The sequence below is a fragment of the Bos mutus genome, chromosome 9 (assembly GCF_027580195.1).
Source record: "Bos mutus isolate GX-2022 chromosome 9, NWIPB_WYAK_1.1, whole genome shotgun sequence".
NCBI lineage: Eukaryota > Metazoa > Chordata > Mammalia > Artiodactyla > Bovidae > Bos > Bos mutus.
This window is the reverse complement of record NC_091625.1, coordinates 102,913,664-102,928,797: the sequence shown is the minus strand read 5'-3', so window position 1 is coordinate 102,928,797 and position 15,134 is coordinate 102,913,664. Positions and strand designations below refer to the sequence as shown.

At 54.7% G+C, this 15,134-nt stretch overlaps 1 protein-coding gene across 3 annotated transcripts in view; it reads left to right on the top strand.

Annotated features, from left to right (window-relative positions):
* The first annotated feature begins 652 nt into the window (after nt 1–652).
* The window catches only part of THBS2 (thrombospondin 2), a 29,150-nt gene continuing 14,668 nt past the window's right edge, over nt 653–15,134 (top strand). Inside the window, exons 1-10 of one of the 3 annotated variants that reach the window (XM_070377064.1) lie at nt 653–840; nt 2,139–2,309; nt 3,465–3,539; nt 5,680–6,236; nt 7,488–7,572; nt 10,357–10,553; nt 12,621–12,761; nt 13,449–13,545; nt 14,552–14,716; nt 14,887–15,063. In XM_070377064.1, coding sequence (XP_070233165.1) covers nt 3,488–3,539; nt 5,680–6,236; nt 7,488–7,572; nt 10,357–10,553; nt 12,621–12,761; nt 13,449–13,545; nt 14,552–14,716; nt 14,887–15,063 — 1,471 coding nt within the window. In that variant the 5' untranslated portion in view covers nt 653–840; nt 2,139–2,309; nt 3,465–3,487. Of the gene's footprint in view, nt 841–2,138; nt 2,310–3,464; nt 3,540–4,208; nt 4,221–5,679; nt 6,237–7,487; nt 7,573–10,356; nt 10,554–12,620; nt 12,762–13,448; nt 13,546–14,551; nt 14,717–14,886; nt 15,064–15,134 lie in introns of those variants that run through there. The other 2 variants (XM_070377063.1, XM_070377065.1) reach the window with 2 other exon arrangements.

Genomic DNA, 15,134 nt, shown 5'->3' with positions numbered 1-15,134 from the left:
TGCCCTTGGGACTGTCCGGCTAAGTGAGGCTGTGGAAGGTAATTACAGGTTGTTCCTGCTGCCGGGAAAGTCTGTGCAGGAGGTTCTCGGTCCCACAGAGGGTGTCCCCAGGGAGTGGCCACCCTGTGGGGTCCAGGCTGGGCATGAAGCAGGATTTGGATGAAAATAAATTCACCTGATCCTGTTTCTCAGTCATCCAACTGATACACTGAAGCCCTTTCAGATTAAATATCACACTTTCTGCACATGATAAATGAATTCATCCGTACAGCTTCCTCAATACGTATACTGACCATTTCCACCCACCGGTTCTTTTGCTTTTTGCTGATGGCCTTTTCCTCGGTTGAGAGAGACCGTTCTCACTTTGGGTAATGCGAACCAGATTGGAAGCCTACAACTTGCATTCTCTCTCTTCAGCAAAAAGGAGTGCTCCAGCCAATCTTGCTGGTTTTATTTATAGCATTGTATTTCCTGAGAGAAGGCAGGAAAAGTCCGTCTTCCCCGGCTCCTGCGGCTCCTCCCCCGTGGTCCCCCAGCTGCGGCCAGAGCAGGGGCGGGCCGCACGGGTGGGGGCGGAGGGGGCCGGACCGGACCGGTGCCAGGTGCCCCAGCAAATGCGGGATCAGAGGAGGAATTATGTCATCCCGCCGCGGAACGAGTCCAGCGCTTCCGCGTGCGTCTGACTGCCGGCCGCCGGACTCCGCGCATATAAGGGGCGGCCGCGGGATCCAAGCCCAGCTCCTCTGCAGAGCGGGGTTGGGTCTCCTCCTGCAGCCCTTCGTCCCTCGCCGACCCCCTCCCGGCTCTGAGCCAGTCATTCCTGCAGGGTTTCCACGCCAGGTAAGAGCGGCTTCTCCATTGACCAAATCGTTGCGCTGTAGTTTAACTTTTCAGAAAAGTCTTTTTTTTTTTTTTTTTTTAATTTTATTCTAAGAGGGGAGAAGGAGAAAGTGCAAACTAGTTTTGAAGCAGGCAGGGAGAATTGCCTGCTGACACCTAAGCAGAAACAGGTCTTCACCTCCGCCTCCTGCTGCTCAGTGGCAGAACTAGGGCAGGTGAGCTCCCTTTGGCGTCTTTTCTGCACGGAGGATGCTGTGATCCTGCCCGGATTGCCCATCGCCTGAGGACCCCTGGGGCTTTCCTGAAGGTACCTGCCTGGAATCCTGGGCAGAGGCTTCCGTTTCAGCCACTGAATAGGGTGCTTCCATAAAGTCTGTTACTGGGTGGGGAGGGGGCGGTCGTGAGGAAGAAACTAGTTGTTCCTGAGGATGTGAAAAAATGATGAGAAGTTATAAAGACGCATGCTAAATAGTTTTCATAGCTGAAAAGTGTTTCTGAAAGTTTTTAATGAATGGTATTTAGTAAGTCAGTGAAGACTGCCCTGACTGCCCAGGGACTCCAGCTGTTCTTACAAGTCTGGGGATAATTTGCAGATGAAAAGGCAGCGGGAATTAGCAAATTAGCCTAACTTCTGTGAAGGGAGGTCAGGCTCCTTTGCAGGGGGAGGCTGAGGGCAGTGAGGGGCTCTGTTGAATCACCTCGTTCTTGACCATTGGAAGGTCATATTTCTCAGTAAAGTTTGCGCTGATTGCTGGTATAAGAAGAACTGTAAAAGGTCTTTGCTGATCTTTGTGAAAGTTCTAATGTAATTAGGTGTAACGACATTCTGTTGCAGACAGCTTTCTTTTGGAAAAAACTATAACCTTAAGCCCTAACTGTGTGAAGCGAGGTGTGCAGCGTGGGCGCGTGTGTCCCCGCAGCGTGGCCTACGATAGCAGCGTGTCCTACGATAGCAGCGTGTCCTACGATAGCGTACGTGTTGCCTTTTAACAACGTGGGGCGAGAGAGGCTGGAGCCCCAGCTGCGCCCCTGGTGGTCTCTTTTCTGCTGGGCGACCCCTGAGGCGGGATGGGCCCCCAGGTCCTTTGGGCAGATGTCTGTCTCAGCACCAGAGGGTTTGCTTTTGTTCCTGACAGAGCTCCGTGTGCGTCCTCGGGACTGACGGGGAGCTGAGCCCTCAGGACGTGGGACTCTGTAATTCGGACGGAGCTTGTTGCCAGAGGCAGTGGTCCCGCTGTCTGTCTGTGGGAGACAGAGGACATGCCTGCCCCCCGCTTACTCTGAAATCACTTGTGCAGGACTTACGGAGTGCCAGTGCTGTTCTGAGTCCCTGAGGAGGGTTCACCGCGTGACTCAGTCCTCGGAAGAGTCCTGCTAACGGCAGCCTTTCCGTCTCTCCTACTGGGCTGCGCTTCAGAAGTCTTTACAAACACTGACTTGCTCGGCGGCTCATTTCCCACACTCACCCTGTGAGTGGCTGATTTAAATGCCCCGTCCTCATTCCACAGAAGGGCGCCTGAGACCGAGGACTCAGGGATGCTTCCCCAGGCAGCACGGTGATGCTGGCACCACAGCGCTGCAGGAGCCTTGCCCGCGGGGCCCGCCCGCCGGCTGGGGGGTGCAGGCGGAACACAGCCAAGCCCTGCACTTGCTGTGGACGGGCTGAAGGCAGGTGTCTGCAGCCTGCAGGGATGGGAGAGTCCTGCTTGGAGCTGCTCCCCAGGCGACGGTCCCCCTCTCAGGGAAAGCCGCTCCTTCTGGAGAGGCTCCTCCAGGGATTTCTTTCTCACTAAGAAGCTCAGGTCCCTTGAAGCCCTAAACAAGCAGGGTAGGGGTCTCGGATTGGTTTCACCTCTGTGGAATGCAGAGTGTTGCTGGAAGGGCCCTGGAGCCCATGCTCGGGGGAGGCAAGGAGGCTGAGGCCAAGACGCGGGGATGCGGAGCAGGGGTTAACCCTGGAGCGGGCTCCCGGCCAGGCTCTGACTTCTGGGCCAGTGTCTGCTGAGCCTGCCAACTGAGAATCCTGAAGAATGGAAAAACAGGCCTCAAGAAAATAGAAAAGCAAAGCAAAAATGATTACTAAGTAGAAGGCTATTTTCTTAGCAGTTATGATCCAGCCAACTAGGTTTACTTTTAACTCATGTACAGTTACTATTTATTCTCTTTAATTAAATCATGTGCAACTTTTTTGGGCTATTTATGCAAAATATCTTTGTAGGCTATTTTCCCTAGGCTGATATTTTTCTAAATTTGAAACTTCCTGGGTTTATGTTCTGGCTCTGGGCAAGCACTTAACTTGTTTGAGCCTCCACTTACCCATCTGTAAAATGGCTATGATAATGATCATATCTGTCTCCTAGGTCATTATGAGGATTAAATAATATGAATGCTTAGGACATCACTGGTACAGTGCTTGTTGACAAATGCTAGTCCAATGAATACCAACTTTAGTTACAAAAGCTCATTTGAAAAGCATATTTTCTATCTAGCTTTGCCCACAAATCCATTTGTTTCTGATTTTTATACACAAACTGTTTTTAAATGATCATATGAGTAAAACTTCCAATCCAAATTAGAAGCTGTGGTTATGTTTTCTTAAGTAATAGGGTCTGATTTATCTGCAGGGCTTTGGCTGGGAAGACGCAGGATGCTGTGGCCACTGCTGCTGCTGGCCCTGTGGGCCTGGCCCAGCGCTCAGGGTGAGTGTCGACCCCTGGGTGGACCCCCGGATGTTCTGGTCCAGCGCTCAGGGTGAGTGTGGACCCCCGGGTAGACCCCCGGGTGACCTGGCCTAGCGCTCAGGGTGAGTGTGGACCCCCGGGTAGACCCCCGGGTGTTCTGGGCCAGCGCTCAGGGTGAGTGTGGACCCCCGGGTGGACCCCCGGGTGTTCTGGTCCAGCGCTCAGGGTGAGTGTCGACCCCGGGTGGACCCCCGGGTGTTCTGGCCCAGCGCTCAGGGTGAGTGTGGACCCCGGGGTGTTCTGGCCCAGCGCTCAGGGTGAGTGTGGACCCCCGGGTAGACCCCCGGGTGTTCTGGGCCAGCGCTCAGGGTGAGTGTGGACCCCCGGGTGGACCCCCGGGTGTTCTGGTCCAGCGCTCAGGGTGAGTGTCGACCCCGGGTGGACCCCCGGGTGTTCTGGCCCAGCGCTCAGGGTGAGTGTGGACCCCGGGGTGTTCTGGCCCAGCGCTCAGGGTGAGTGTGGACCCCTGGGTGGATCCCCGGCTGTTCTGGTCCAGCGCTCAGGGTGAGTGTGGACCCCCGGGTAGACCCCCGGGTGACCTGGCCTACGCCAGGGTGACCCCGGGTGGACCTAGGTGTTCTGGTCAGGGTGAGTGTCGACCCCGGGTGGACCCCCGGGTGTTCTGGCCCAGCGCTCAGGGTGAGTGTGGACGCCCCTGGGTGACCTGGGCCCCCAAGATAAGGTTCACCTGCTGGATAAGGGTGGATAAAGCAGAGGCCTGGCTGGAGCACCTCACCCCTTAGGACCTTAACTTAGTTTAAAATAAATCTTCAACTCACTTTTGAGTCCATACAATAGGAAATTTATTTTGGGGAAATTGAGGTTATTAGAGAGAAATACCCTCCCACCTATAGATGCAGCCTTTTGCTGGGCACGTTTTGTCTTCTTTCTTTTTAAAATTGGATTAAAAAAAAAAAAAAACCGTTTATTTGGTTGTGCCACAAGGCATGTGGATGTCAGTTCCCCAACCAGGGATCAAACCTGTGGCTCGTTTTGGAAGTGCAGACGCTTAACACTGGACGTCCAGGGAAGTTGCTGCCTTTCTTCTGTATTCATACTGAAGTGTTTGGTGTTTTACAGCTTCTATCCTTCCCACATCTTTGCACTTAAAAACATATCTAAATATTTTTCATGTGTCTATTTTCTTAAAACACGATTTTTAATGACTGTAATAGTCCATGAGAAGGTACCCCTCTGTATTTTCAGGCCATTCCCACCTACATTGCACGTTTACATGACTGTAAATGACACCATGGGGAATACTGCTGTGAATACGTACATCCTTGCGTTTGTGATTACATATTAGGATGACTTACCAGAGTAAAATTGCAGAGTCAAAGTCTTTAACGATTTTCAGCATTTTTGACATATGGCCAAATAGCTGTACTGCAGGTAGGAAGAGGAACACTTCTGTCAACAACACCGTGTAATCTAGTGCTTCAATTTGCCAAGTATTAGATACAAGTTGTGCTTTGTTTACACTTTCTGTTCAGAAAATTATTGTGAATGATTTAAAGTGTTAGGATGTTGGTGAGGGCGGACAACCTCTTTCCAGTATTTGGACGGTGGTTAAAACCGTGCGTTTGTGGCCTTGAGGCCCATGGTCTCTCAGATGCTCTCCTGCAGTGTGAGCCCTGAGAGGCAGGATGTATTTCTGAGAAATACAGGGTCCCCACGGGAGGAGTTCAGCTCAGATTATGTCTCGAGGAAGGCGACATCGAAGGCAGCCGCCCCGAAGTGGCGCACCTGCCAGAGGCTTTCCTGGGCACTCGGGTGGGAGACGGAGGGTCTCGCCTGAGCCCCGCTCAGGTGGGGAGCAGAGACGGCAGCACAGCCCTTGTCAGGGAGGTGAAGAGTGGGGACCGGACCGCACTTCCTTTCTCCGTGAAGGCTCGTCTGCTGATCCGCACAGAGAGCCGCTCGCGGGCAAGCCGGGCCTGCGTTGGCGGCCGGGGAGGGCGGGTCAGGCAGCGCCCAGGAGAGGAAGGAGGGGCGGGCTCTCCGGCCTCGCAGGGGCCGCGTGCCAGCCCGCGTGGCGCCCGAGAGGAGGGCCCTGTGCCCCGGCGCCCCTGACCTCCGTGCCCTGCTCCCCGAGCAGCAGGAGACCAGGACGAGGACACCGCCTTCGACCTCTTCAGCATCAGCAACATCAACCGCAAGACCATCGGGGCCAAGCAGTTCCGGGGCCCAGACCCCAGCGTGCCCGCCTACCGCTTCGTCCGCTTTGACTACATCCCGCCGGTGAGCGCGGAGCACCTGGGCCGGATCGCCGAGGCCATGCGGCGCAAGGAGGGCTTCTTCCTGACGGCCAGCATGAAGCAGGACCGCCGGTCCCGGGGCACCCTGCTGGCACTGGAGGGCCCGGGCGCCACGCACAGGCAGTTCGAGATCGTGTCCAACGGCCCCGCGGACACCCTGGACCTCACCTACTGGGTGGACGGCACCCAGCACGTCATCTCCCTGGAGGACGTGGGCCTGGCTGACTCCCAGTGGAAGAACGTCACTGTGCAGGTGACCGGAGAGACCTACAGCCTGTACGTGGGCTGCGACCTGATGGACAGCTTCGCGCTGGACGAGCCCTTCTACGAGCACCTGCAGACCGAGAGGAGCCGGATGTACGTGGCCAAGGGCGCAGCCCGCGAGAGCCACTTCCGGGTAGGTCCAGCAGACACTCCCACCCGACCTGGCCGGGAGGGGCCGGATCCTGGGGGGGTGCACACGGGCAGGCTTGAGCGCAAGGAGCACCCGCGCACACCGGCTGGCACGTGCACACACCTTATGCATGCACACACTACACACTGCACACACACGCACCTGCACATACTATACACATGCACAGTGCACACTGCACACATGGACACATGCACACACGTGCACACACTGTACACATGCACACTGCCTGCACGCACACATGTGCAGACACTGTACAATGTGCACACGTGCACACACCACACTGCACACACACGCACACATGCACATCTGCACACTGCACACACGCACACATGCACACAGGCACTCTCACGTGCACACACACACACTCTGACCCAGAAACCAACAGAGCAGTGGACACAGGCACCTTTCTTAGCTGCACAAATGGTCACCGATCTCCTGACTGAACATTGATCTGATCATCAAGACATCAAATCTGTTCAGCTGTCTCCCAGGGTCCCCAGATTCCAGTTCAGTCCTGACATGACAGGCTGGCAGTAGAGAAAATTAACCATGTTTCCTAAGGAAAGGGCTGTTGATTTATGAGGGAGTGGTTCCACATTCATCTCAGATAAAATACGTTTGCAAGAGGATTTTTTCTGAATGCAAGTATTTAGAAACTGCAGCAGAGGGTTAGGGACTGTTCTCCTCCAGGTGTGTGTGCGTTTTGGAAATAAATGTACATGTTCAGACTCAGCTATTTCAGTAAGAGGCCTAGAGATGCCCCATGTGGTATCTGGTGGTCGCCAGGAAGCCCTCAGCCCAGTGAGACGAGACCCTCACTGTCTCTGGGTGGACTGCCTGCTCTCATAGGTGAGGTATGTTTTGTGGACAGGCAGAGCAGTGCATGTTCCTGCAACCCATGGCCATGTGTGGGAGCCCTGGTCATCCTCAAGGTTCCCAACCGAGTGTGGGCCTCCATGGTCTGTTCCCTAAACCTGTCTGCACCATCCCTCTCAAGCCCCTTCTCTCAAATGCTCTCCCTTCTTGAGTCAAACCCACATCTGCCTCTGGCCTCAAACGAATCTTTGAACTAAGATACACAGATAACCAATTAACAAGATTTCAGATCTGCGGAGAACAGAAGAAAGCATTCTCTGCTTTAAATTGCATCCTGTATCTTTGAGATGTCGCTTAGTGTGTCCTCAGATGTCTCCTGTTTACCCACTTGGGTTTCTCTCCTTGTACGTGTCTCAGGGTTTGCTGCAGAACGTCTACTTAGTCTTTGAAAACTCTGTGGAGGATCTTCTGAGCAAGAAAGGTTGTCAGCAGAGCCAGGGAGGTAGGTGCCTGGGTCCCTCTGTGGTGGGTCCTCCTCCTGTGGGGAGGGCCATGGAAGGTAAGGGGATGTGTTGGAATACGGTGCCATCCTGGCCTCACCCAGGTGGCTGGTCAACTTGGATGTGTTGACATCTGAAAACAGTACATTGCTTGAAGGATTAACTGTGCATGCATTTCAATTATTCAGTATAATCCATTTTACATGCCAAAAACATCCCTGGCATTTTAACATGATTTTAAATATATGCAACGATGCCAGTCTACTGATGTATGCAGATCTTCTTCATAAGATGACTCCACAACTCTTTGTCAAGCTTGGTTTATGGGAAGTTTTATACTAGTCACAGCTGGTGATACTGCCTTATTATGAAAATGGACCACTTGAACCTTTGACGTAATCCCACGTTATCTGTTAATTACGTTTTGAATTTATATCCAACCATAATTTGTCAACCTTGTCTTGAGTATTTGATATTTGAAGGTCACTATGCTGGGCTTTTTGAATGCAACATATCATTTCATCTTCAAAACCCCCTGAGTTGGGCTCACCTGCTTTCCTCATTTTACAAATAAAGAGGGTGGGGACCAAGAGGGCCTGTTAACTGCCCCCCACCCGGGCTGAGCCCCACAGAGGAGGCTCTCATCTGCCACATGACCCCATTTTCTGATTCACTTTGTTAAAAGGCTTCTTTACATCAACTGTACACAAATATAAATTGTCACTTTATGGATCCACGTGGAAGGATATGGGGTTTGATGTCTGTAACATAGCTTTGCGACCCAGCCCTTGACCCCAGAGTGGGAACTCAGGGCTGAGAATTCAGAGCCCAGGACCTGATCACTGGCTCTGGGGCGTGTGTGCAGCTCGGATGTGTGAGTCCTTCCGTCCGCGGCTGTCTACCTTTCAATCAGTGCATCTTTCAGCTGTTGGTCAGTTGAGTTCAAGGAGGGAAGGAGTTTCAACTGTGATGCTTGGCAGCTTGTGCACCTGGTGGGGCTTTATGATGATCCCACACTTGCTTTCAGCCCCCAGACTCCCCGAGCACTATGGCCGTGACCTTCCACCTGTACTGCCAGCTCCAGCTGAAATGCGGATTGAGGTCCCTCTGGATTAGGTCACAGTCTTTCTGAGGGGTGGTCATAAAAAAGCAAAAGTTTCGAAAAAGCTAAGACAGAGTGAACTGACGTCCGAGAGGACACACGGGAAGAGACGGTGGTCCCAGGACGCAGATGGAGGGAGCCTTGCGTGTCTCCGATCCGAGCTGGGCATCCTTGGGGGCAGTCGCCTGGTGTGCCGGGAATGTCTGGGTGACAGAGGGAGGGAAAGGGAGCACTGACTTTCAGCAAGGGGGCAGGGGTGGGGTAGACGTGGCCCTCAGCCCGGTCTCAGCCCCTCTTGCTGTAGGCTGGGGCGTCCTCTCCTGAGGACGGACTCTGCTCATCTTGCGTGAGGCGGTCCTCGGACTTTGGGGCACTTTTGTTGCCCTATTTTTATTCTTCTGTGTACGACTAGTGATTAATACGCTTATGGCTATATGTGGCTTTCTGGAAAAGGAAATGGCACCCCACTCCAGTACTCTTGCCTGGAAAATCCCATGGACTGAGGAGCCTGGTGGGCTGCAGTCCATGGGGTCGCGAAGAGGCAGACACAACTGAGCGACTTCACTTTCACTTTTCACTTTCATGCATTGGGGAAGGAAATGGCAACCCACTCCAGTGTTCTTGCCTGGAGGATCCCAGGGGCGGGGGAGCCTGGTGGGCTGCAGTCTATGGGGTCGCACAGAGTCGGACACGACTGAAGTGACTTAGCAGCAGCAGCAGCAGAGCGATCAACACACACGCACGTGGCTTGGGGTCTGGTGAGTCTGAGGGAGGCTCTCAAGATCCATGTGAGTTGCAACAAGGATTTACAACCACGTAGTAAACACCCAGTCATAGAGTGCTTGACAGAATTTAACACTGACAAGTCGTAACTCAGTCACGGCGTGTCTCAGACAAGACATGAGCAACTGCAGAGATGACATGGCCTCGGCGACTGTGTCCCAGACGGCTGGCTCCACGGGGAGGCCACGCCTGGTTCAGGACTTTCCCAAATCATTTTTGTCATTAGCGGTGTAGCTATGTGTCCTGTGTTTGGGGACTTCCGAGGCCTGTACCATCTCTGGGCAGTGGGTTCCTAGTCCATAGTCTGAGTTCTGCACTTCAGGGGTCTTCCGAGGCCAGCGGAGAATTGACAAAATTACTCATTTAGCAAGAAAAAAATTTACCTTAATGCAGAACAAGTAGCCAAAAGAAATGGTGTTTAGGATGAAAAAAATGGATTAATTGAGGAGTTGAGAGGGGTTTTCAGAATGTATAGAAATTATAGGATCAGAAACAGATTTGGGGTTTGGGACAAAAATAAGGAATTTATTTAGATAATAAGTTATATAAATAGCTATATAAAAAGAAGAAAAACAGGAGGCTGGTGCCTCTAACCAGTTTGAACATGAGGCAGATGTGTGTCTCTGATGCTTTTGCATTTTTTACCTGAGCTGAACTTCTGCTCTGTGGGTGGCAGTGTCTGAGGCCTGGTCCCCATGGTGTTGTGAGGGGCAGAGTCCTGTGGTGGGGGCAGGGCTGTGGCGGGGACACGGCTGTGATGGGGGCGGGGCTGTGGTGGGGGCGGGGCTGTGGCGGGAACCAGCAGCCAGTTCTCAGGCTCCTGGGAGCCATGCAGCACGAGCGCTCTGAGCAGCACCCGTCGCGCCAGCCGGACTGTGACGGTCCCATGTCCTTCCTGCAGCTGAAACCAATGCCATCAGTGAGAACACAGAGACGCTGCACCTGAGCCCCATGGTCACCATGGAGCACGTGGGCCCGAGTGCAGAGAAGAGCCCAGAGGTGTGTGAGCACTCCTGTGAGGAGCTGGGCAGCATGATCCGAGAGCTCTCGGGGCTGCACGTCATCGTGAACCAGCTCCACGAGAACCTGCGCAAAGTGGTGGGTGCCTAGCCAACGACGCCCCTCTGACCAGGACTAACCGCCAGTAATCATGGGTAACTTCCACTAACCACAACTAACCTCCACTAACCATAACCAACCATGACTGATCTCTGCTAACCATGAGTGACCACCACTAACCATGACTAACCACCACTAACCACGAGTAACTGCCACTATGACTAATCTCTGCTAACCATAAGTGACCACCACTAACCACTAGTAACCACTACTAACCACAACTACCACTAACCATAAGTAACTGCCACTATGACTAACCAGGACTAATCTCTGCTAACCACGAGTGACCACCATTAACCACAAATAACCTCTACTAACCATGACTAACCACGACTAACCGCCACTAACCACAACTAACCGCCACTAACCATGAGTAACTGGCACTAACCATGACTAATCTCTGCTAACCATGAGTGACCACCACTATTAGTAACCTCCACTAACCACAACTAACCACTAACCATGAGTAACTGGCACTAACCATGACTAATCTCTGTTAACCATGAGTGACCACCACTAACCATTAGTAACCTCCACTAACCACAACTAACCACCACTAACCATGAGTAACTGCCACTAACCACCACCAACTAAGACTAACCATGAGTAACCACCATTAACCACAAATAACCTCCACTAACCATGACTAACCACACTAACCACTAGTAACCACCACTAACCATGAGTAACTGCCACTATGACTAACCACCAAGACTAACCATGAGTAACCACCATTAACCACAAATAACCTCCACTAACCATGACTAACCACAATAACCACTAGTAACCACCACAAACCACAACTAACCACCATTAACCACGAGTAACTGCCACTATGACTAACCACCACTAACCAAGACTAATGATGACTAACCTCTGCTAACCATGAGTAACCACAACTAACTACAAGTAATCTCCACTAAATGACAACCTCCACTAACCACTACTAGCCACAACTAGCCACCACTTACCATGAGTAACCACTAACCACAACTAACCATGACTAACCTCTACTAACCACCACTAATCCAATGAACCTTTACAAACTTCCACTAACTACAAGTCTCCACTAACCATGAGTAACTACCATGAACCACAACTAAGCGCCACAAACTATGACTAACCACCACTAACCATGTGTAACCACCACTAACGTTTACTAACCACCACCAAGCAAGACTAACCATGACTAATCTCTGCTAACCACGAGTAACCACCATTAACCACAAATAACCTCCACAAACTATGACTAACCACAGTAACCACGACTAACCAGCACTAACCACAACTAGCCACTACTCACCATGAGTAATCACTGACCACAACTATGACTCTACGGGCGAGACGCGGGTTCAGTCCCTGGGTCGGAAAGATCTCCTGGAGAAGGAAATGGCAATCCACTCCAGCATTTTTGCCTGGGAAATCCCACGGATGGAGGAGTCTGGTAGGCTGCAGTCCATGGGGTCGCAAAGAGTTGGACACAGCTGAGCGATTTCACAACCATGACAACCTCCACTAACCACAACTAACTACCACTAACCACAACTAGCCACCACTCACCATGAGTAACCACTAACCACAACTATGACTAGCCTCTACTAACTTTCACTGATCCAACTAACTTTTACTAACTTCCACTAACTACAACTAATCTCCACTGACAATGAGTAACCACCGCTAACCACAACTAACCTCCACATATCATGACTAACCACCACTAACCATGTGTAACGTGAGTAACCATCACTAACGTTTACTAACCACCACTAGCCTTTGCTAACCGGAAGTAACCAGCCAGCTCCCTGGACAGAGCCCCAGGTATCTGGTTAGAATGCCGTGAGGAGACTGTGGTAGAAAACGTGCTCACCGGCTACATGGCCTCCTTTGCGAAGCCTCGAACTCAAGGAGATTCATCTCCCAGGAAGCAGGAAGCCCGGATTCAGAGGGCAACCTGTTTAAAGATGGAGTTTGGTGTGGGCGGTGGCTGAGGGTGAAGGCTGCACAGCCCCGCGCGTGCACACTGACGTCCTTTCCTCCCCCTTCCAGTCAAATGACAACCAGTTTCTCTGGGAGCTCATCGGCGGGCCGCCCAAGACCAGGAACGTGTCCGCCTGCTGGCAGGACGGCCGGTTCTTTGCCGAGAATGAGACCTGGGTGGTGGACAGCTGTACCAAGTGCACGTGCAAGGTGAGCCGGACGCGCAGCCCCCGGGGCCGCCCCGGCCTGGGCGCTGACCCCCGGCCCTGCGGGGCCCCCCGACCCCCGGCCCTACAGGGCCCCTGCTAGCCGTGAGCCGGATGTGCAGCCCCTGGGGCAGCCTCGGCCTGGGCGCTGGACCCCCGACCCTGCGTGGCCCCTGCTAGCCCCGCTGACTGCAGGCGCCTTGCGGATGGAGGCCACCCCGAAGGAGTCAGCCCGTGGGTCTGCAGGAGAACCAGGAGGGCCTGGCCAGGGTCGCCCAGTGGTGGGGGACAGGGGGCAGGGCTGGCAGTGCCCCTCCTGTGTCTGATGCCGCTCGGTCCTTCGAGGGCCTCGGGTCCAGCACAGACCCCTGGGGGAGTGTCAGTGCCCACAGCTCGGCAGGCCGTTTGGTTTCCTTGTTCACCCACTCAGTCTCCCCAGGCAGCCTGGACACTGAACATCGCCCGTCCCACCTGTCCCACTGCTGGGCGTGGAGGGCCCCGGGCTTGGTGCTCCGTGTGGGGGTCCCGGGGGGGCACAGTCCAGGGAGCCGCTCCAGCTGAGGGGGGAAATGTCCCCGCGTCTGTGTAACAAGCGGACCCTCCAGATCCTTCCGCTCCGGCTCTTGATCAGCGTTTCTGTTTCTGAACGCATGTAACACAAACACAAGGAAAATGTCGCTTTTCCTCGTAGAAATTTAAGACTGTTTGCCACCAAATCAGCTGCCCGCCCGCGACGTGTGCGGACCCCTGGTTCGTGGAGGGCGAGTGCTGCCCGTCCTGCGTCCATGGTGAGTGCCCGGCGGGTGGGCTGCAGCCTCCGGGCTCCAGGCTCAGCCGTGTCCGTGCGCGTCGTGTGCCGGCTGGTCCCGCGGGAAGCCTGGGGCTTCGGCTGCGGTCCTCGGGGCCAGGGCTCCCGGAGCCTCACATCAACGGGGCCTCCAGGTCCTCTGGAAGCCCCCAGACGCTCACGGCTCCCCGACGGCCTAGTGCCCTCCCTCTGGAAGCCCCCAGATGCTGCTGGCTCCCCGACGGCTTGGTGCCCCTACCTCAGCTGGCCCCCTGCCTTTGGCCCCCAGCCCGGCAGCAGCCAAGCCTCCAAGGCTCCCCGCCCCCTCCCATGTCACCAGCAGCCTTGACTGGACTGGTTGCTTTCTCTGATATGTGCTCTGCGTGTCCTGGTCTGGGGGTCTGCAGGTTGCTGGCCTGGGCGGGGGCTGGGAGCCCCTGGCGATGGGCAGGGCTCTACCTCTCCATGAAAATGTAGCGTTTCTGGGCTTCAGGGTGATGATGCCCGTGACCCAGGGTGAGTTTTACGATGAAAATGCAGCACGAGGTATACAAACGTGCATGGCAGGCACTGGTGTTTCTCGGCAGGAAATTTCCTTTTTATTTAACTTGTTCCCATTTAGAGTATTTGGAACTAATTTTAGCGTCCTGTCATTTCAACCCCAAATTGAAGTTTCACTGCTGCATGTAAACCAGCAAACAGCTGTTAGAGTGGAAATAGCTCACGTCCTGGTGGCCCCAGTGACAGCTCTATTGCAGAGTTGGCGTCTCCTCTGAGAGGCCCTCAGGGTCTCCCACGGACCCCTCCCTGCCAGAGGTCACTGGGTGTCCGGGCAAGCTCCTCGTGCGCCCCCTTCCCTTTCTTGGGGTCCGCTCCCGCACTTCGACCCTGGGACAGACGTGTCTGCGCACCTCCTGCGTCCACCTAGGGACTCTGCTCGGACTCCAGAGCTGGCCTCCCGTGCAGTGGGCCCCTGGGGTCTGACGGACAGTGGTATCCCCGTGCAGACGGCGAGGAAGGCTGGTCCCCGTGGGCGGAGTGGACGGAGTGCTCAGCCACCTGCGGGTCGGGCACCCAGCAGCGGGGCCGCTCCTGTGACGTCACCAGCAACACCTGCCTGGGGCCGTCCATCCAGACACGGGCCTGCAGCCTGGGCAGGTGCGACCACCGCAGTGAGTGTCAGGCGCGCCCCGGGTCCTGGGGGTCCCGGGGGCCTTCCCCCCGGTCCGGGCCTCCTGCTGCCGGGGCTCTTCCCTGCCTGGTTGGTGGGAAACTCCTGGGAGGGCCCAGCCTGCTCTCTGCTGAGCCCTCTGAGCTCCGATGTGCTTGCCCCCTGCGCTAGTCCGGCAGGACGGCGGCTGGAGCCACTGGTCGCCGTGGTCCTCCTGCTCAGTGACCTGCGGCGTCGGCAACGTCACCCGTATCCGCCTCTGCAACTCGCCAGTGCCGCAGATGGGGGGCCGGAGCTGCAAGGGCAGCGGCCGTGAGACCAAGGCCTGCCAGGGCCCGCCCTGCCCGGGTGAGTGGACACGGAGCGGCCCGGCCCCGGGCCAGCTTTCCACAGGACGCGGGCTGAGCCGGCTGGGCGCC